The 21,480-nt window shown below is 39.9% G+C and overlaps 1 protein-coding gene across 1 annotated transcript in view; it reads left to right on the plus strand.

Annotated features, from left to right (window-relative positions):
* Window positions 1-21,480, plus strand: part of LOC126199167 (S-phase kinase-associated protein 2-like) — a 194,836-nt gene that overhangs the window by 27,056 nt on the left and 146,300 nt on the right. The window contains exons 2-3 of the mRNA XM_049935927.1: window positions 1,933-2,067; window positions 17,477-17,763. Of these exons, the coding sequence (XP_049791884.1) occupies window positions 2,047-2,067; window positions 17,477-17,763 (308 nt within the window). The 5' untranslated portion in view covers window positions 1,933-2,046. The remainder of the gene's footprint in view (window positions 1-1,932; window positions 2,068-17,476; window positions 17,764-21,480) is intronic.

Here is a 21,480-nt window from a genome sequence, read left to right on the forward strand (position 1 = left end):
ATAAGTGGCGCTACCCAACCACTTTGGAAACGTGCACAAGTTTTAATCGTGCCACTCCCTGACGGAATGCCCATTTTTTAACCGTTTACATTCCCATTTGGGTTTGCCATCTGAGTTATCAGCTGTTTTAGCAAATGACGCATGGGCTGTTGACCGTGTTTTACTTTTTATCCACCAAAGCAATATGGTGAAGGCCATTTAATTTTTAGTTTCTGCGTGGTGTTTTTTTAGCTCTTTCTCCATGTCCCTATTTTTAGCTGTTTTCTCTTATGTCAATTGGGACTGAAGTGTAGTCATTTTTTAACTCCTCTCTGTCTTCATTTTCTATAGTTTTGGTGAGTTTTTTTTGCGCCCTAAAGCAGAACACAACCAACCAACCAAAATATTTGCACAAATTCACTATGTCTTCTGTCACCTGGTTAAGGCTAGCATGTGGCTTCATTCCTAATTTGTTCTGTACCATTTGGCCTACACCCCTCCCTTGCTACTGCCTAACAGCAAGAGTCTTTTTTTACTACTCATTTTGAACTGACCTACACTGAAATTCTTTGCTAGAAGCCTGCTGCAACCTACTGTAATGTACGGCTTGATTACACCCTTCCCTTATCGTAGTTACCTACATTGTACTGTTCATAAGTAGGCAGTGGCAAACCACTCTGTTATGATCTTGCCCAGTATAGCAACATGGTATTACTCTCAGTTCTTTAATCCTGCCAAATCTTTACTATCGTGATATAGTTCAACATGGCATGCATACTGGAAATGGCAGACTATTTGAGTTTACTATGAATGTTTGTATACACTATGTGTGTAACATTCGAGTAGATGACTAAGTCAATCTTTCCTATGCAGAGTCAATGTGGATGTGTATGGTTGGATGACATGATTTCCATGTGGTCTGTTTCCTTCATCGGTTTCATAGCCACTGGAGTCCTCATACCTCTCCTCACATATCAGGTACCTTTCATCATTCCAGAACTCCAGTACCAGATTGGATATGTTCAGCATCTTGGCTGTGTATTTGCATAACAGAATATCTTTCTCAATCTTCTCCGTTTCAGTGATATGACTGTGGAATAAAGCATCCTGTAACCCTAGCTTATCAAAAACTACTCGTTATTCGAGAGGAGATTAAAACTTTATCTGTTTATCATTGGCACAACTTCTCTTTTGTAATATCACCTTCTGCCTGATGGAGAACCAGTATGTCTGTCACAATGTGAACAGTCTCTGCTTTTCTTGTCCCTATTTATTTCTGTTTTCTTCTTTCCTTCTCATATATTAATCTCACTCTTCCTCAGACCCATCAGCTTCTTCTCCACATCTGATTTATTCTATACTGCTGCCATATATTTCTCTTAAATAAATAGAAATATGGACATGGCAAATGTTCGATCTCATTACTCACATTCGACAGAACTGTAATGAGGAAATCGGTTAGCACAGTGTTATAAGACTGACATTTCTTAAATTCTATATAGTCAGTACTATATTATTGTTATATTTTTTGTTTTATGCATGTTGTAATATTGACTCACTAAGGATGTCTGCTTAGACATAAGAGAGAGTTTGAAGGTGAAATAAATGCATAAATAAATAAAAATAAATGGTGTTAATCCTTGGAAAATTTGTATTTAGAATACTTATTTATTGACATCCTTGTGGTAAGAAAATCATTTGATGGATCCTGTCATGGAGTTTTGTTCATATTTTGATGAAATATTTCAAATAATACTCTCTGAGTCACAGAAAGAGACCTTCTATATATTCTATAAAATATAATTTATTTCGTTGTTCGCATTTTAAGAAGACATTCCTACAGTTCTGTTGTGAGTGAATCATATAGAAACTGGAAATGACAAAGTTTAATTATGAAGAGAGATTTTTCATTACAAATATACTAAGCATACGTTCTATGTTTACATTCTACAGCATCTACAGAAAACTTACGTGTGAGGGGTGCAGCTTATCAGTGAACTTGTGCTGATGTTTCTATGCATATGCTATTTCAATATTTTATGAAGAGAGAAAACCACTTCCAACAAAATGAAGACTGCAAAAAGAATGGTGAGTAGGCTCACTAGCTTTTCTGAGACTATTTAAGTGACAGATCTGTACTTAGGATTTTTGAGTAGTTTACTGACAGATCTGTACTTAGGATTTTTGAGTAGTTTATTTCTACTTCTGTACTGAACAAGCCAGTGTGTGGCAGAGGGTGTATCAAAATCATTTTCCCATCCATGTTTCATTTGTGAATGGCACACGGAAAGAAAGTAAACCTCTGTGGGTACAAGGAATTCTCTAATTTTTCTTGTGATCATTGCACATATAAGTTGCAGGAAGTAATTTGTTTATTGACTCATTTTGGAATATAAAATATGATTTATTTTTCTGTAATGAGTTATATAAGTTTAAGAAAAAAAAATTACAAATGAAACCTGACTGCTCCATATCAAAGTACTTTAAAAATGGATTACCCTCAGTCTTGATTGCAAAAACATTTATTTCAATGGTAACTAGTTTCAGTCAGTATTTTATCAACCTGAGACCCTCATACCCTGGTGGTAGGTGGTATCAAGGTGGTATGAAGTTCTGAGGATGATCAAATATTGACCACAACTGATTACCATCGAAATAAATGTTTTTGTGGTCAAAACTGTTTGTAATCCATTTGTAAAGTACTTTTAGCCAGACTGTTGTTTCTTCACAAGAACTGTTCTCAAACATTACTCACACCGCAATGACTGAAGCTGTTGTTCATTTGGACCCAGTATTTTTTTCATTTAACAATTATACCAATGACTGTATTTAAGTTATTTTAGAGTGAAATATGCAAAAATATAGGGAACATGTTGGTTGTTAGTAAAATGGTGATCATAACATTTTGCGCATTCCCTTGTTTACAAAACTGATGAGAGACATTGTGAACACAGGATAACTTAACAAAGAGTTACAGCGTTTGTGTATCTAGTCATTAAATTAGCAAACAGTATTTTACATTTGAGGCTTTCATTTTCAGAACTTAGAGGAAAATGTGTTTGTCAGATGAGTGAACCGGACATTTAGACATGTGAAGATGTGAATACAGCAAGTTAAAAGGAGGTGTACAAGGTGTAATAAAAAAATATGGAGAATGAATTTTTTTTAGCAGCAACTGCTGATGCTACAATCATTTGATGTAATTTGTCCAATAGCCTGTTCCGCTGAGACAGGCAGCATCAAGTTGAAGCACATTCAGGCAGTCAGCATCCAGAGACGCTAGAGTGAGGTTATGTTTATTATGTCTGTTGCACAGTGTGGATTCTGAAGAATGCAATTTGCAAAAAGTACCAAAAAACTCACGAAATGTTGAAATTGGTGTACAGCAATAATGTTGTAACTCTTAATGCTGCTTCCAAATGGTATGAGTGATTTACAAGATGAAAATATTTGGTTGAAGATGAGCTATGTTCAGGGCATCCATTAACCTAAAAAACAGAAGACAACATGCAAAAAGTGGCAAAAATTGTTTGTTCAAACAGGCAAATAACTATTTGAGAGCTTAGCATCTCATATGGGTCTTTATAATACATTTTAGCTGATAATTTGCAAATTAGATGAGTGTGTGGAAAATTTGTTTCCAGGCTCCTGAGTGATGAATAGAGAGAAAATTGTGTGTCAGTTTGCAAGTCGTCAGTGTCTGTTGTGTCCAGTCTTTCAAGAGTTTCAAGGTGCTACCATCTTTTACACCAATGGCTCCAAAACTGTGGGTCAGACAGAATATGGTTTTACATCTCCTACAAGTGTGGAACAACATTTTCTGCCAGGAACGCATAATATGTTTACAGCAGAGCTGTCAGCTGTTAGCAGAGCCCTCCATTTTATTTAACAGTCCCTTGACCATGTTTTAATATGTATTGATTCAGTATGCAATCTCGAGGCTTCTGACCAATGCTATTCTTGCCACCCTTTGGTCTCCGGTATACAAGTCCCTCTAGATGATCTTCGTTGTGCTGCCTTCTCAGTTGCCTTTCTTTGGTTTCCAAGTCATGTGGGTATCCTGGGGAGTGAACTGGCCAACCGTTTGGCTGAAGGAGCACTTACTTGCTCCCTGTTTGCTTTTCTGATCCCGGATGCGCATTTGAGAATGCATGTGAGATCTCTGCTCACTTGTAAGGTAATGACATCTGGTGGGCTAATGTCACATCTAATAAACTCTGCACAATCAAGGGGAGTATTGCAGCATGGTACTCTTCCTTCTGCTTCTCCCAGAAGGAATCCACAGTCCTCAGTCCTTTGTCATCTCCACATCTGTCATACCAGGTAAACCCATAGTTTTATTTTGTGTAATGAGCCCCCCCCCCCCCCCCCACACATTGTGATTGTAGAGCCTCACAGGAAGTAGCTCATATCTTGGTTGAATGCCCCGCCACCCTTTGTGGACCTCCATGGTACGTATGGACTACTAGATTCAGTGCCTCTAATATTGGTGGACTATTCATGGATGCTTAACCTGATTCACAACTTTCTCTGTGAAAGTAATTTTTGTTCTCAGTAATAAGATTTTAATCTACCACCAGAGTAGGGTAGGTCAGTTGGGAATGGTATGTCTCCCACTGTATGCTAGATCTAAAGGTCCCCAAACCCTACCACCTTGGCCAGGCTGTCCTTTAATCCCTCTTTTACTCTGATTTAATTGCTTTTAGCATTTGCTTCTTTTCTGCTTCACCCAGTTTTCTATTCTAGGTGTTGCACTCTGTTGAATAGTGGGCACTCTTGACTATAAAGTATCAGGGGTGGGACTGCTGTGAGTGGGATGGTTCCTGTCATCTGCAGGCCCCTGGAGGTACCCATTTGCTGTCTTTCCTGTTTCCTTAATCTTGCTTTTATTATTGTTAGTACTGGTGGATGCACCACTCTTGGATCGAGGGCCTGATGATGTTGCTGTTTGGTCCCTTACCCTTCCTCTCCTCGCCCCAAATTAACAAACCAGCGAACCTACCCTCAGTAACATTCGGTTTTCAATTATCACTCTGTTTTCATTGTATGTGAACATACTCGATCGTTGTGGTAATACTTGATGAATCGGGGTATAGAGCATAAGCTTTCCCCATAGAAAATATGGAAAATCTACAGTTAAAACACTTGCCAGGCCCATTAGTGCTACTACATTGTGATGAGTGTATACGTGGAGTCTGTGTTTTCTTAGCCATATGGCTGGGCCACTCAGTGAGTGCTCACCCTCAGTGGGTGTGTACTGTGTGATATTGAGTGCAGAAACTACTGGCCACGTGCTTCCGCAATGCGTGCTATGTGAGTGATGGGCAGCATCAGAAAATGCTCATGTGGATGCAGTGCTCCACCATCTATGCTGGAACACTGTTGGCATATTCTTTAGTCCAAATGGCACTCTGTGGTAATGGTAATGATGCAATGGAATGGTAAACAAGGTTTTAGGTCAATCCTCTGTTGCTACTTCCAAGTGATGGTACCTGCTTCACAAATCCGTAGTTGTAAAATATTGACTTCTCCAGGCTATCTAAAGTTTCTTGATATTCAGCATTAAATATGCATTCATAACTGTGGACTGATTTAAATGCCAACAGTGACAATAAAACCAATATGCCTTACTCCCTTCCATGCTTTTCTTGGTTACAGTTACCACTGGTGCCACCAAAGGGCCAGTACTTTCTTCTATAAATCAGTCAAGTGGGATAAACAATCCTGTAATGTTCAGATACCATATTAATAGTGAGCTGCTTGACACAGTTGCACCATTTAAACATCTAGGCTTACATTTACACAGTGACTTAAGATGGAACAAACACATAAGATTGGTTGTAGTGAAAGTGAATGGTTGACTTCAGTTTATTGGGAGGATTCTAGGAAAATGCAGCTCATCTATAAGGGAGACTGTACAGAGCACTTGTCACCCTTTTGTGAGTACTGCTCAAGTGTTTGGAATTTCTACCAGGTCTAATTAAAGGAAGACATTGAAGCAATTCAGAATTGTGTGCTGGTAGATTTGTTATCAGTAGGTTCGATCCATACATTAGTATTGTAGAAATGCACTGTGAACTGAAATGGGAATTCATAGAGACAACACAACATTCTTTATGTGAAACATTATTGAGAAAGTTTGAAGAACTGACATTTGCCACCAATGTACGTCTTGCATGAAAACTGCGAAAACAAGACGAGAGAAATTTGGACTCATATACAGAGGCATATAGACAATCATTTTTTTTCTTCACTCCAATTTTGCTAGTAAATCAGAAAATGGAATGGCTAGCAGTGCTAAAAGGTCCTTCCACCCCCACTACAGACCATATGGTAACATCCAACAAACCCTTAGATCTCGTAATCTTCTTGTCTAGATCTTCACAAGCCCCTGTCCCATACCCACGCCTATCCCTGTCCCCTTGACTCCCACATCACTCTTTATGCACACACATCCTCTGTTGTGTATGACTTTATACGCAATGGTAAGGACAGGTGGGCTTCATAATGGTGCACCAACTGTCATTGTAGAAAAGCTGAACAGGAGTGGAAATGATTAACAAACAAGTTAACACAATGAATAGAAGGTTTACTTAACTTGTATTTCTCCAAGAATACAAATACTCATTACAAATAATGCAGCAACAATTAGAGTCCAGCTCATACAAGAGCAGCTAGGATGAGGCTCGCTGAACTAAGCACGAGCAATGTTGTTGTAGCGTTGAGGCTCCAAGTGCAAGTGGGGTGTGTGGCTGCTGCCGCCGACAATCCTATACCAAGGCGGCATAAGGCTCTCATAGTCCACAGCTGCCGGAGGCGTAGCTCAGTAGGCACACACCATTCAGTCCGGTGGATCCTGCACAACCACTATGACAGCCGCCGGATGGTATCATTATGAGATACCACATCCCTGCCCCCAAACCTTCTCACCATCGTCGTGTAGTGTAGTGTGAACGATGGCGGGGGAGGCAGCGCTGGAAGCAGGTGGCAATATGGAGACACTATCCTCAGCTGAGGCCAGTGCCGAGATTCTGGTGGCGTCTCAGCAATCCTATCAGTCCCTGCAGTAAAAAGAGAGAACAACAAAGAAGTCATACAGTGGTGTCTTGCTCCCAGTGCCTCCATCCACCATGCAGCCCGAAAAAGACTGAATCATTTGTTTCATACTTTGCTGGCCTAGGCAGAATGCACACCACCCACTGTGGTGGGTGCAGCAACTGAAGCCATCTGTCCATGTAACAACTCTGCTGGCTTGTGTAGCTTGGAGTGGTAGGAAGACAAGAACTACAACAGAGCTTGATCACATGTGTGGGAGACATGAAGTTTGCGCATCTGTTGCTTAAATGTTCATACAAAGCATTCAGCTTTGCCTTTGGATTACGTGCGAAATGGTGCACATGTGATGTGGTTAACGCCAGAGGGGTGCAAAACTGTTCAAACTTGGCCACAACAAATTGAGGCCCACTGCCAGTCACAAGTATTTCAGACAGTCTTTCAGACAGTCCCTCAAAGCAAAAAATCAGCGACAGGCTGTGGCTTGTGGAACAAGCCATAATAGAGTTATAGGAACCATGATGGGAAATTTGCTGAAAGTGCCAGCAAAGATGAGCCAACATCTATTCCAGTAAGGACTCAAAATCCAAGTGCAAGCATTACTTAGGTGCTTGAGGTATGGGCCATTCAAAGAACTGCTGAGGTGGAGCTGACTGATGTTCAGCACAGGCTTGGCACTGGGAAGTCAACTGTTCAATTTGTGAATCCAGACTGTGTGCAGTGCAATGATGTCACACTACTTGCTAGGTGCGAATGACATCCCAGTGTTCTTGATTTATCAAACAAAGGACATCAATGACACCTTGTCAACTGCAAGGGGATACCTGCAGACAAAATATTGGTGAACCACAGAGCTATGAATCTGTGTGCTGAATGTGGCCAACCATTTGCAGATGTAGTGCAACAGAATCTGCAAGTCAGGAACTGCTGCTGTGGCCTTGGCAATTTGCTGGTGATTAAGTGAAAACTATGCAAAACATCTGTGTCTTGTGCATCAATATAACAACAAGAAGTAGAGGACTCATAAAATGTCGAATCTGGGCCAACAGGGAGAGGAGAAAGAGCATCTGTGTTGGCATGCTTAAAGGTGGGCCGATACACAATTTGCTAGTGGTAATTTGACAAAAGAAGAGTCCATCGTTGCAGCTTCTGCACTGTGTGAGCTGGGACTAACTGAGAATGGCTAAACAAAGATTGTGGAGATTTATGGTCAGTCAACAAGTAAAATTTTCCACAAAAAAGATAATGGTAAAACTTAGCGACACCACAGACAATGGTGAGAGCCTCCTTTTCAATCTGTGAATAATTATATTGAGCTTTGTTCAATAACTTCAAAGCAAAGGCAGTTGGCCTGTCAACAGAACCAAATTTATGGACAAAACTGCACCGATGCTGTTAAAGGAAGCATCCACAACCAAGACCACAGGTTTTTTTGGATCAAATTGAACAAGCCATCGATCACTAAGTAAAGAGTCTTTCAGCTTCTAGAAAGCAGACTGACACTCTTGTGACCAAACAAAAGAAACCTTTTTCCTGTGCAAGCAATGCAAGGGAGCCACAGTTTGAACAGTGTTAGGAATAAATTTGGATGTAATATGTGAGTGTCAGAGATACAGATTTGCAATCTTGCACACTGCATGGGGGTGGAAGGTCATGGATAGCAAGGAAATATGATTGAAACGGGTGAGTACCCTGGCTATTAATGACACATCCTAAGTACTTAATTCAGTCAGAGAAAACATACATTTGTCTCTGCTATATTTCAGACCAGCTGCAGACAACACTTTTAAAAGAATGCAAAGATCGCTAATGAGTTAATCAGGAGTGTGAGGATTTGAGCAAAAATTAACTTTTACAGTCAACTTCTCCAGAACGTGCTGGAATATGGCGGGTGCAGAAGCACTGCCAAATGGCAGTACCAAACATTTGAAGAGATCCACGTGAGTATTAATCACAAAGACTTGTTACGACTGCTCATTCACAGGAATTTGTAAGCAAGCATCACACAAACCCATTTTAGAAAGGTAATGACTGGCACCCAAATTATCCATCAGTTCTTGTGGATGCAGCAAGGGATGACTGTCAATGACTGTTTGAAGATTCACAGTTTTCTTAAAATCATTGCACAAAAGGTGTCTGCTGGACAGCTTCTGTGGAATAACAAGAGGGGATGCCCACTGACTGGCAGTGATGAATGCTCTGACCATCTGTTCTTGAAGAGCCTGAAGGACAGGACAAGCTCTAACAAAATGAGGGTGTGCATTGTTCCTTATTGTGATATGGACAGCAAAATTATTGGCTTTGTGTAAACCCTCAGAAAACAAATTCTGAAATTCTGCACATAACTGTGCAATACTCTCCTGAGGATCAAAGGAAGAAACTGAAAATACATTGTTATAAATGCTTAACTCAAACAAATCAAAAGAGTCTAGACCATAAGTATTAGCAATGTTTCAGGAGGAAAGCATTGCAAATGTCATTGTCTTCGTCAAATTTCGGAAAGTTGTGGGAAGGCAACAAGTGCCTAAGGCAGAAATGTTGTGGCTGTTATATGGTGTTAGTGTATGATGTGATGTGCACAGCTTAGGTCTGGCAAGCAATTCGCAAGTGCTATAGTTTAGCAAACTCACTGAAGCCCCAATGCCAAGTTGCAAATGGACTGATTGTCCAGCAGTTGTAAGAGATAAAAAAAAACTTTGTTGCCCTCACATACCAATGCAGATGAGTTGCGTGCCTTTCTTAAATGGCTGTTGCACTGCTGTTTTGCACTAACAACACTGTGGGGCTCTGAAAACACACTACACAGTGCTTGTGACTTTGATTTGCATGGAGGACACGGGTTTATGCGAGCACTTTGGCTGTGGCTGGCTGGGCTGCTATTTGTGGGCCAGCTGCGATGCCTGCTTCCTATGTCTATCTACAGAACAAACAGGTTCTACCTCAAAACTCTCTGCTGCACTTTCACAGGAATCCTGATAGTCTCAAATCTGCAAAACCTGTTGCAAGGAAGGGTCTGGATGTTTAAGAATCTGTTCCTGAATTCAAGAGTCAACTACATTGTGCATAATGGCATCACAAATCATTGCTTCTTTGTAGTAATTGCCACAGTCACATTTGAATCTACATTGTCTAGTAAGGCCTTGTAGTTCAGTCACCCACTGAGGGTATGTCTGTCCTTATTGCTTATGCTACCTAAAAAATCTGTAACAGGCAGCTGCCACTTGAACCATGTCCTCATAACTAGTTCAGGGTGGAATCTGGGAAAAAGTTTGTTGCATAGCTGATAAACTGTCACTCCCGCTGTGACTAAGAAATAAGAATGTTTGTCACTACATTGTATGTGATGTGTTGCAATGTGCACGTTGAACTGTGCAAGGTACTCTGTCCAGTATTCCTTCATCTTGTCAAACTCATAAAACAGCAGCAGATATGCAGGTGTTGTTGTTGCCACTGGGTAAAGCACTTGTGCCATTTGTTTACTCTGAAACTGAATAAATTGAGTTAGATCAAGTGCAAGTGGTGTAGCAGGTGATTGTTGCTTGGCAGCATTGTAACTAAGCAATGCAGAAAATAACAAAACAATTAAGCAATGCACAAATGCAAACAGCGAAAAGCAAAAATAGTACAGAGAAAACAAAAGGGGGCAAGGCAAACACTGGGTATCCTAAAGACAAGAAATAGAGAAAGCCACTAACAGCAGAAACTAAACAAAAAGATGAGAGAACAGGAAGAAAGAAACTCAAAGACTGCCACACGCAGGCTCGATGACACATCGCTAGATTTGTTGTGTACGACTCCGTTTGCAATGGTCAGAAGAGGTGGACTACAGGGTGGTGAGGTGTCTGTCATCGTAGGAAAGCTGGACAGGAGCAGAAATAATTAGTGAACAAGTTGTCACAGTGAACAGAAGGTTTACTTAACTTGTATTTCTCCAAATGTACAAAGACTCATTACAAATAATGCTGCAAGACTTTGGGTCCAGTTCATAAAATAACATCTGGATGTGGCTCGCTGTACTGAGCCCAAATGGTGATCTCATAACAATGAGGTTCCAAGTGCTGGTGAGGTGAGTGGTTGCTGCCGGCCATCCTATGTTGTAGCGATGGAGGACACTCGTACTCCAGAGTGGTTGAAGGCATGGCTCTGCAGGCACGCATCACTATGTCTGTCAGATCCCACGCGACCCCTATCAGTGTCAAATGGAAACTTGCAATTCTGTTGTTGTGACACCCTTGGGGTGGTATCAATATGTGATAGCACAACCTCCTTTCCACAATCTTCCCCTGTCTCTGTTCTGTCTTCCCTGCTCAGTCCATGTCATTGTGTGCTTCATTAACTCCCCCTGGCTACACCACAGTCTGCTTGCTGATACCATATGCCTATCTTATACTCATACTGCCTCTCCCTCCCAGCTGTCAGCTACCCTTCCCTCCAATCCTCCCTTTCTGCTCCCTACTTCCTTTTCCACTTATCAGCTTCACCAACTCAGTCCATCTCTCGAATCAAATTGTGGTTCCTGTGGTGTGTGTGTGTGTGTGTGTGTGTGTGTGTGTGTGTGTGTGTGTGTTTGTGTATGTGTGTGTTTGTGTGTGTGTGTTTCCTGATAGCTATGTAGAAAATTCATCCAAAAGCTCAGCAGCATTCAGTCTTGTTCATGTGTCTGTTGACAGCTCAACACCTCAACTATGTGGTGAGTTGCTGCCATAACTCCTTCCATTATTTATAAAGACTAATATACCCATTTTTATTTAGTTAAAGATAGCATGTGATTTAGAAATTTGTGAATCCTCAGCATGGAGCCAGAGACACAAACAATTTGTTTATGCATAGCCTATAAGCTCTCTTGTTCTACATTATTTCAGTAGAATTTGTTCAGATGATCTGTAGAACTTGGATTTAACCAATTAATAAGTAAAATCTTATTGCATAAATGGCTGGGAGGCACTGAAGGGCAGATTCAGCCACCTAATTGGAAAGGATTTTCCTATCCTTTGAATCTCCAGGCACCTTTCCTTCATGAAGTATGAGAACTATGTGGCTAAGTGTAGATGACTGAAATGTGTGTATGTAGAATGTAGCATCATGTTTATGCTGGAGATGATGAGAGAAGGGAAACCCAGTGCTGGCAATAGCCTGCTTCTCTTGAAGAGCACCCAGGGGCTGCCCATCTTTATGTCTGCATCTGACAGATGGATGACAATCAACAGTGTCGCATGCCCTCACTTGATGAAACACTGTGGAGAGGTTTGCAGTACATTGGCGCAAAGACTAGTGATTAGGGACTTTACACCACCATACTGTAAAGGCAAATGAAAAATTGTCAACAGCATGCAGCATAACTGGATGGTCACCCATCCAAATACTGGTCACTCCCGGTGGTGCTTAACTTCAGTGATCAGATGGGAACTGGTGTACCCACCTTGGGGTGGCTCTTGACAAACCAATTATTAAGTTCCGTGGAGCACAACTGTTTGACATATTCAAGAAAGAATGCATGTCTTTGTATATGTTGTGGAAGGATGATAAGAACAAGGTAAGAAAGATTAGGGTTTATTCAGAGGCTTAAAGGTAGTCATTTTGCCAACACTTGTTGCTAGCTGAACACACAAGTGAAGGATAAGTAGTGGTATGACCTTTTCCAGAGTGAGTAGCAACTTACAGCTGTTTGCTGTGGTAGTGTGATGTATGGGAAGGTGTAATTGTTGAGTGACTGTAGGAGTATACAAGATGTCTTAGACAGAATTTCTAGCTGGTGCAATGAATGACAACTTGCTCTAAATGTAGAAGAGTGTGAGCTAACACAGATGACTAGAAAAAATAATCGTGTAATGTTTGAATACAACATTAGCAGGATACTGCTCGACTCAGTCGCACCGATTAAATATGTAGGCATAATGTTGCAAAGCAATATGAAATGGAATGAGCACATCAGGTTGGAAGTAAGGAAGGTGCAACTTCATTTTATTTGGAAAGTTTTGGGAAGGTGTAGCTCATCCATAAAGGGGACAGTATATAGAATGCTAGCTAGTGTGAAACTTTCTTCAGTATTTTTCAAGTGTTTATCCCCACCAGGTTGGATTTAAGAAAGACACTGAAGAAGCAATTCAGAACCATGCTGCTAGATTTGTTACCAGTTGGTTTAATCAGCATGAATGTTTTATAGATATGCTTTGTGAAGTCAAATGGGAATCCTTGGAGGGAAGACAATTCTCTTTTTGAAAGGCATTACTGTGGAAATTTACTCTTTTTGCAAGGTATTACTTTGGAAATTTAGATAACTGGCATTTGATGTTGACTGCAGAATCATTCTACTGTTGTCAACATACATGTTGTATAAGGACCACGAAGATAAGATACGAGAAATTAGGGCTCTTACGGAGCCTTGTGGACAGTCGTTTTTCCCCTCACTCTGTTTGCAAGTGAAACAGGAAAGGAAATGACTATTAGTAGTGCGTGGACTCTCCGTCACACACTCCACAGTGGCATACAGAGTATGTATGTAGATGTAGTGTACAGTATACATTGGCTTCTGCATTATTTCATCTACATCTATATAGATACTCCACAAGCCACTGCAGGGCATGTGACAGAGAGTAAGCTGTACCACAACTAGTCATTTGCTTTCCTGTTCCACTTGCAAATAGAGTGAGGGAAAAGCAACTGCCTATGTGCCTCCTTATGTGCTATAATTTCTTGTATCTTATCTTTGTGGTCCTTACACACAATGTATGTTGATGTCAGTAGAATCGTTCAACAGTTAGCTTCAAATGCTGGTCCTCTAAATTTTCTATTTGTGTTCCTTGAATAGAACATCACCTTTCCTACAGGGTTCCCCAGTGAGTTCCCAAAACATCTCTGTAACATTTACATGTTGTTTGAACCTATCGATAACAAATCTAGCAGTCCACCTCTCAGTTGCTTCATTGTCTTTCTTTAATCTGACCTGGTACGGATCTCAAACACTTGAGGAGTGCTCAAGAATATGTCACAAGAGCATCCTACATGCAGTGTCTTTTACAGATGAACCACACTTTTCCTAAAATTCTTCCAATAAATGGAAGTCAACCATTCACCTTCCATGCCACTGTCATCACATGCTCATGCCATTTCATATCCCTTTGCAATGTTGTGCCCAGATGTTTAAACATTGTGACAGTGTCAAGCAGAACACTACGAATATTATATCCAATAATTACAGGTTCATTTTTCCTACTCTTCCACAATAACTTGCATTTTTCTATATTTAGAGCTAGCTGCCATTCATCACACCTTAGAATATGCCACAGCATTGTCAGCAAACAACCACAGATCTCTGCCCATTCTGTCTGCCAAATGGTTTATGTAACAGTATTATTAAAAGGAAAGTTGCTACTTCCATGTAGCGGTGATGCTGAGTCACAGATAGGCACAACAAAAAGACTGTCACAGTGTAAGCTTTTGGCCAACAAGGCCTTTGTTGAAAATAGAACACACACACACACACACACACACACACACACACACACACACACACACACACACAAACTTAAAAGGTGTCAGTTGCATTTGTGTGTGTGTGTGTGTGTGTGTGTGTGTGTGTGTGTGTGTGTGTGTGTGTGTTCTCTCTGTCTGTCAGTTTTTGACAAAGGCTTTGTTGGCCGAAAGCTTATATTGTGACAGTCTTTTTGTTGTGTCTATCTGCGACTTAGCATCTTCGCCATATGGTGAGTAGCAATTTTCCTTTTCACAATTTTGTTACATTCCATCCTGCAATTTCCATTGTTTAAATGTTTTCTGTAATCATCTTGTGGTGCAGTTCTTCTTGTTAAGTCCATGCTTGCTACGAAAATGGGATTAGAAATTCTGCCTTATGCAAGACTCCTTTTTTTCTGTTTTGTTTCACCCATACATGTTTCAGCACTTTTGTACTGTCTTCAGTGGGTTTAATTTTTATTTTTTACTGTAAAATTGTTGTTACATATTAACATTTGTGTTGTTTATAACATTATGTCAAAGTTCCATTTATAGCTTAATTGGCGAAAGGTGGATGTATGCATTAGTTAACATACCTTAAATGATGCTATTGTCCATTTATTTTGGTAGCTATTCTGCTACACAATATACAAATTGTCATCTTCAAACAGCAAAACCTAATTTATTTATCACTCATTTCATTCTGGAAACATCCCCCAGGCTGCGGTAAGCCATGTCTCCGCAATATCCTTTCTTCCAGTAGTGCTAGTCCTGCAAGTTTCACAGGAGAACTTCTGTGAAGTTTGGAAGGCAGGAGACGAGGTACTGGCGGAAGTAAAATTCTGAGGACGGGTCGTGAGTCGTGCTTGGGTAGCTCAGCTGGTAGAGCACTTGCCCATGAAAGGCAAAGGTCCCGAGTTCGAGTCTCGGTCCGGCATACAGTTTTAATCTGCGAGGAAGTTTCAACACAAATGTTAATATGTGACAACTATTTTACAGTTAAAAATAAAAATTAAATCCACAGAAGAGAGCACAAAAGTGCTGAAACATGTATGGGTGAAACAAAACAGAAAAAAAGGTGTCTTGCATAAGGCGGAATTTCTCATCCCATTTCCCCATAAATGGTTTTTGTATGTAGAGAACAATAGCAGTCGTATCACATTTCCCTGGAGCACTGTTGACGATACCCTTGCCTCTGATGAATACTCGCCATTGAGGACCACATACTGGGTTGTATAACTTAAAAAGTCTTCGAGCCACTCACATATCTGTGAACCTATTCCATATGCTTATACCTTCATTGACAGCTTGCGATCGGTCACCATGTGAAACAATTTCCAGAAATCTAGAAATATGCACTCTGCCTGTGGCCCTCTGTCCATAGTTTGCAGTATATTGTGTGAGAAAAGGGCAAGCTGAGTTTTGCATGAATAATGCTTTCTAAAACCATGCTGATCAGTGGACATAAGCTTCTCAGTCTCAAGAAGATTTATTAAATCTGAACTGAGAATATGTTCACAGATTCTGCAGCAAATTGAAGTTAGGGATATTGGTCTGTAATTTTATGGTTCATTCTTTTACCTGGATAGGAAGCCTTAGCTCCACGTAGCAATGGGAACAGAATTTTCTTGGGTTCTTTGCCAGATCTTTTGCTAAGTTGTGACAGTGGTAGTTGTTGTATGTTTTGTGCCTAGATCTTTTCACAGATGCACAAATCTCTACTAATCTTTGTGTGTCGTCATTTGTGTGTTCTCTTTGGAACCGAGAGTGCAACAGCCTCTGCTTCCTCAGTATGCTTGAAAAGGGCAAGCTGAGTTTTGCATGAGTGATGCTTTCTAAAACAATGCTGTTTTGTTAACATAAGCTTCTTGGTTTCAAGAAGATTTATCACATTTGAACTGAGAATATGTTCACGGATTCTGCAGCAATCCGAAGTTAGGGATAGTGATCTGCAATTTTATGGTTCCTTTCTTTTGCCTTTGTATATACAGGAGTCACCTTTGCTTTTTTACTGTCACTTGCGACTTTGTGCTAGGTGAAAGACTTGCATTAATGCAAAGTAGATGAGGGGCCAAAGCAATAGAGTACTCTTTGTAAAATCGAATTGGGATTCCATTCTGACCTAGTGACTTATTTGCTTTCAAACCTTTCAGTTGTTTCTCTACACTAGGGATGCTTATTACTATGTCATGCATACAGGAGTCCATCCAGTGGTCGAATGATGGTATGTGTGTATGATTCTCATGCATGAATGATTTCTTCAATGTGAAATTTAAAACTTTGGCTTTCGTTTTGCTATCTTCAACTGCCACGTCATACTTACAAGGGCTGGATAGGAAGCCTTAGGTCCACTTAGTGATTTTACATGGGAACAGAATTTTCTCAGGTGCTCTACCAGATCTTTTGCTAAAGTATGATGGTGGTGATTGATGTATGCTTTGCACATGGACCTTTTCACAGACTCATGAAACTCTATTAACCTTCGCTTGTCATTGTATGTGTGTTCTCTTTGGAACCGGGAGTGCAACAGCCTCTGCTTCCTCAGCATTTTATGAATTTCATTATTAAACTATATTGGGTCTTTCCCATCCTTAATCCCCTTCCTAGGCTTATAACTCTCCAGACCACAATTTACAATCTGCTTAAACTTTGCCCATAATTCCCCTACGTCCATCTTACTGGCATTAAGTGATGTCAATTCACAGTCTAAGTGAGAGGGTAAAAATTGCTTATCTGGTATCTCCAGCTTTCTTGACTGATTTATTAACTTTAGATGTTGAACTTGTAACAGGTTAAAACTTTTTAGTGACCTTTGTTACTAACCCAGACGACAGAGTTAAGTGAGCCCTACTCACCAAAGGTAGTTATCTAGGTTTGGATCCAGTCTGGTACTTGCTTTTAACCTATAAAAAATTTTCAACTTTAATAGCAGCATGAATGTTTTAAAATTACTGGCAGTATCTGGTTAAGTGAAAAATAATGCCCATTGCAGGTGAAAGTGACATCATCGCGTCTGGTTAGAGGACGAAGAGCAAAGTTACTGGCAATCAAATCATTGGAAAGTAAAGGAACATGTGTCGAAAAGAGAAAAGTTGAGCCTCTTGTGAACAAAGATGATGTGCAGAATGTGACAATTAATGACTTACCAGATGAGCTGCTTCTCAATGTTATGAAGTTCCTGTCAGTGGAGGAGCTGCTGATAGCTCAAGAAGTATGCCACCGCTGGGAGCAGCTGACTTATGGACCAAGTGTTTGGTTGAACAAGAGTTTTGTTGTTTGGTAAGTACTGCCCAAGTGAAAATTAATTACTTTAATGGAACTTTAGTTATCAATATCAGTACATGGGCCTTTTATTCATTTATCTGAGTATCCTGTTGGAACTAGAGACTATTGACCCTCCAGCTGCGGGCGAAGCAGATGTGCAGTCAGCAATTTCCATACAATTTCATGGGATCCACAATTATCGCTTCAAATGCAATTTCTTTTCTGTTTGCATATCAGAAGTCACAATTTTATTGTCAAATACTTTTCTGTTGGTTTGGAATGTTGTAGGCTGCTATTCTCCTCCAAAATCTTTTTTTGCTGCTCTTGAATACAGGGGCTTGCTATTTTCCTGGAGCTTGTGTATGGAACCTTGCTTTAAGATTTACAACACTAAGAAAATTTACCAGTAAGTTTATTTTGCTTCTATAGTGTTGAACTTGATTTTCAGGTTTCCCTCATTGTTTATGTTAAATGTCAATTAAAATCAACTCTAAAGTAAGTTTTTTTTTTTTTTTTATACATTCCTATAATTTTATCCTTACAACTGTTCTAACTATCAAATAGAAATACCCCGCAACTTTCACAGAAAAAACTGAAAATTGCCTACAGTGTAAGGGAATGTATATGGAATAGACATAGTTTAAAGGATTGTATATGGAATACGCAGAGCCCATATTATGTAAGCTGATAAAACTGGTCTACATCTGGCAGAAATTAAGACAGGTTTCAATCATGCTGAGTAAATGACTTCTTCTTTGGGCACTGCAGAAAAAGAAGAGGTGATGAAGTCTTGCATAGTTTTGGCAAATACATCCAAAGAAGCAATATGGCAATTAAATTTGTGGTACCACATCTTATGTCATTAGAATTCCTTATCATACATAAACAAATGGTTGTTGAAGAGGCTTCATCATTTATGCTCGAGTACGAATAGTGGTGTTTGATGAATATTTTTATGCTTAATGAAACACCTAGTCATAAGAAGACAGATTTCATATATGGTATAAGGTATAAAACAGATATGAAGTTTGATTGGTTATGAAGATTGGTTAGCAACACATATTGCATTTGAAAGGAGAGACAGCATTGGTTGTATTTTTTTTTGTTTTATTAACCGCAAAATCGATTTTCGGTCACTTAGTGACCATCTTCAGTGCTGTAATATACAATTTAAATTGGTAGGCACTGGTGTCAACAAGCTTAGAGCGATCACTTGTCAGTTTATGTGATCGCTCTAAGCTTGTTGACACCAGTGCCTACCAATTTAAATTGTATATTACAGCACTGAAGATGGTCACTAAGTGACCGAAAATCGATTTTGCAGTTAATAAAACAAAAAAAATACGACCAATGCTGTCTCTCCTTTCAAGTATATCCATTATCTGGTCATGGTGCACAGGACACTCCATGGAGTCGCCAATCAACATATTGCATTTTATGTACGCAGCAGCTTCAACTGGTCTATTGTGTAGCTTGGCCACCACATAGGCATTGCGTGCAAAATTAATCCTTCAGTCTTCACCTGAGTGTGCACCATTTTGAAACTTCTTGATAAAAGTTTGGAAAGTAGGAGAGTCATACTGATGAAACTGAAGCTGTGAAGGCAAAGAGTGGATCAGATCTGAATAGCTTACTAGATCACTGATTGTGAAAGGTGAGGTTCTAGCTTTGAGTCTCAGTCCAACTTACAGTTTAATCTAAAATCAGGCCTCAACAGTGCACACACTGCTGGAGAGTGAAAGGTTCATTCAGGAATTTTATTTGTTATTCATTAGTTATTGTTTGTCTTTATGTAATGTGGGGTTGTGATAAGTCTGAAAATAAACAATCCTAATGCTTCTGAAGTCAACCCAGTAATATTTTTCAGTGCAAGAAGATGTAAGAATTCTCTCTGATGTTATGGAATTGCAGCCTGTTATACAGTTGATTGTGTTGCACTATCAAGCAATACAGAATGTTGCACTGGTAATTTGACAATAATAGTGACCGTCATTGAAGCTTTTGCACCCTGTGGTCGGGAATTTGTTTTGACGGATGAAACAGTGCAGTCAAAGGCTTATGCTGTGAGCAGGAAAAGTTGTCTGCCATACAGGTAATGATGAAACTTGGTGACACAATATATTAGAGCCAGGGCTTCCTTCTCCAGCTGACTATACTTATACTGAGCACTGTTCAACACTTTGGAAGCAAATGTGTTGGGGCATTCAGTTTTGCCAATTTTGTGGGATAAAACCACCCCATTGCCATGGAATGAGGCATTGACTGCAAGCAAAAATAGTTTGAGTGGATCGTAGTGCGTAAGGCAAGGTTGATGAAGCAATGCATTTTTCAAACTTCGAAAAGCTGTGGCAGTTTACATTGCATTAGGAATGAACTTTATGTATTATGTCAATTTTCCGAGAACAGTTTGCAGTTCACTTAAATTCTTAGGAGATGGCAACTGCTGAATTGGTTGAAAATGTTTCATTGAAGGACGAGCACCATTGGTGTTGTGATGTGTCCTAAGTATTCAATCATTGTGTTGAGAAAAGAACATTTCTGAAAATTACATTTGAGGCCTGCCTCAGTTAAAATTTGAAAAAGATTGTCAAATTTTTAAGGTGGTGTTATGGCGTTTGCCCAGAGACCATTATGTCTTCAAGATAGGAGGACACCATAGATGTTACTTGTTCGAGAAGTTTTTGAAACAACGCAGACATGGAAGCACTTCTAAAAGGTAGGCATTGATATTCAAACAAGATAGCATGAATATTGGCAGCAAAAAATTTCTTTGTCTCTCTGTCTGGTGGTAATCGAAGATACACTTTTGCAAGATCAATTTTTGAGAAGAACTGTCCGCCCTATAGGTGATCCAAAATTTCCTGTATATGTGGGAGCAAGTAGGAGTCAATGACTGTCTGTGAATTTACTGTGCATCTGAAATCTTCCCATGTGGCTCATGAATGATGACTAGGGGGGATGCTCACTGACTTGCTGAAATAGGTTTTAAAATACTCTGAATTTCCGTAGCCATGCTGACATGTAATGCATGAGGTACAGGGCATGCACAGCAAAATTTGGGTTGTGCATTAGCTTTCAGTTAATATGAATGTGAAAATTGTTTGCTCGTCCTAGAGTACCGTCGAACAAATGTTGCTACTTGTTGCAGACTTGTTCGAATTGTGGCTTGGGAAATGTTTGTGTCAATGGCATGCATATTGTCTTGTATGTCTGAACCAAAGGAATCAAATGCATCCATGCCTTAAATATTTGGGCTCATGCAAGAGCTAACTACAGTGAAAGAACTTCCATAGTCGTGTTTTTTTATATTGCAGGTAAGCGGCACACTCCAAACACTGAAATGCTGTCGCTGTTATAGGCAATGAGTTGCAGACTTGATGCATGCAAAGATGGTTGGCTAGTTTTTTCATATGTATCTATGTTAAGCAACTTTACAGAAGCTCTGGTACCTAGTTGAAAACGCACTGACTGTTTACAAATTTGCAATGTAATTGACAGTTTGCAGTCTGTTCTCTGAATACAATTTCCATTCCATGTTGTGAAAAACTGTTCTCTGTTTCCACAAGTGCACTAAAGCACATTCATGTATTTCAAGATTGGGAGAGCCTTTTTGAAGTGTGCCTGTGAGTTATTCACATTAAATGTGTGTGTGTACATTTTCTGCACCTTCACTTGTCTGGTTTTTGAGCAGGAGGAGGCGTAGAATCTGAACATGAAATAATATTGATTTCC

The sequence above is a fragment of the Schistocerca nitens genome, chromosome 8, assembly GCF_023898315.1.
Source record: "Schistocerca nitens isolate TAMUIC-IGC-003100 chromosome 8, iqSchNite1.1, whole genome shotgun sequence".
NCBI classification, from domain to species: domain Eukaryota; kingdom Metazoa; phylum Arthropoda; class Insecta; order Orthoptera; family Acrididae; genus Schistocerca; species Schistocerca nitens.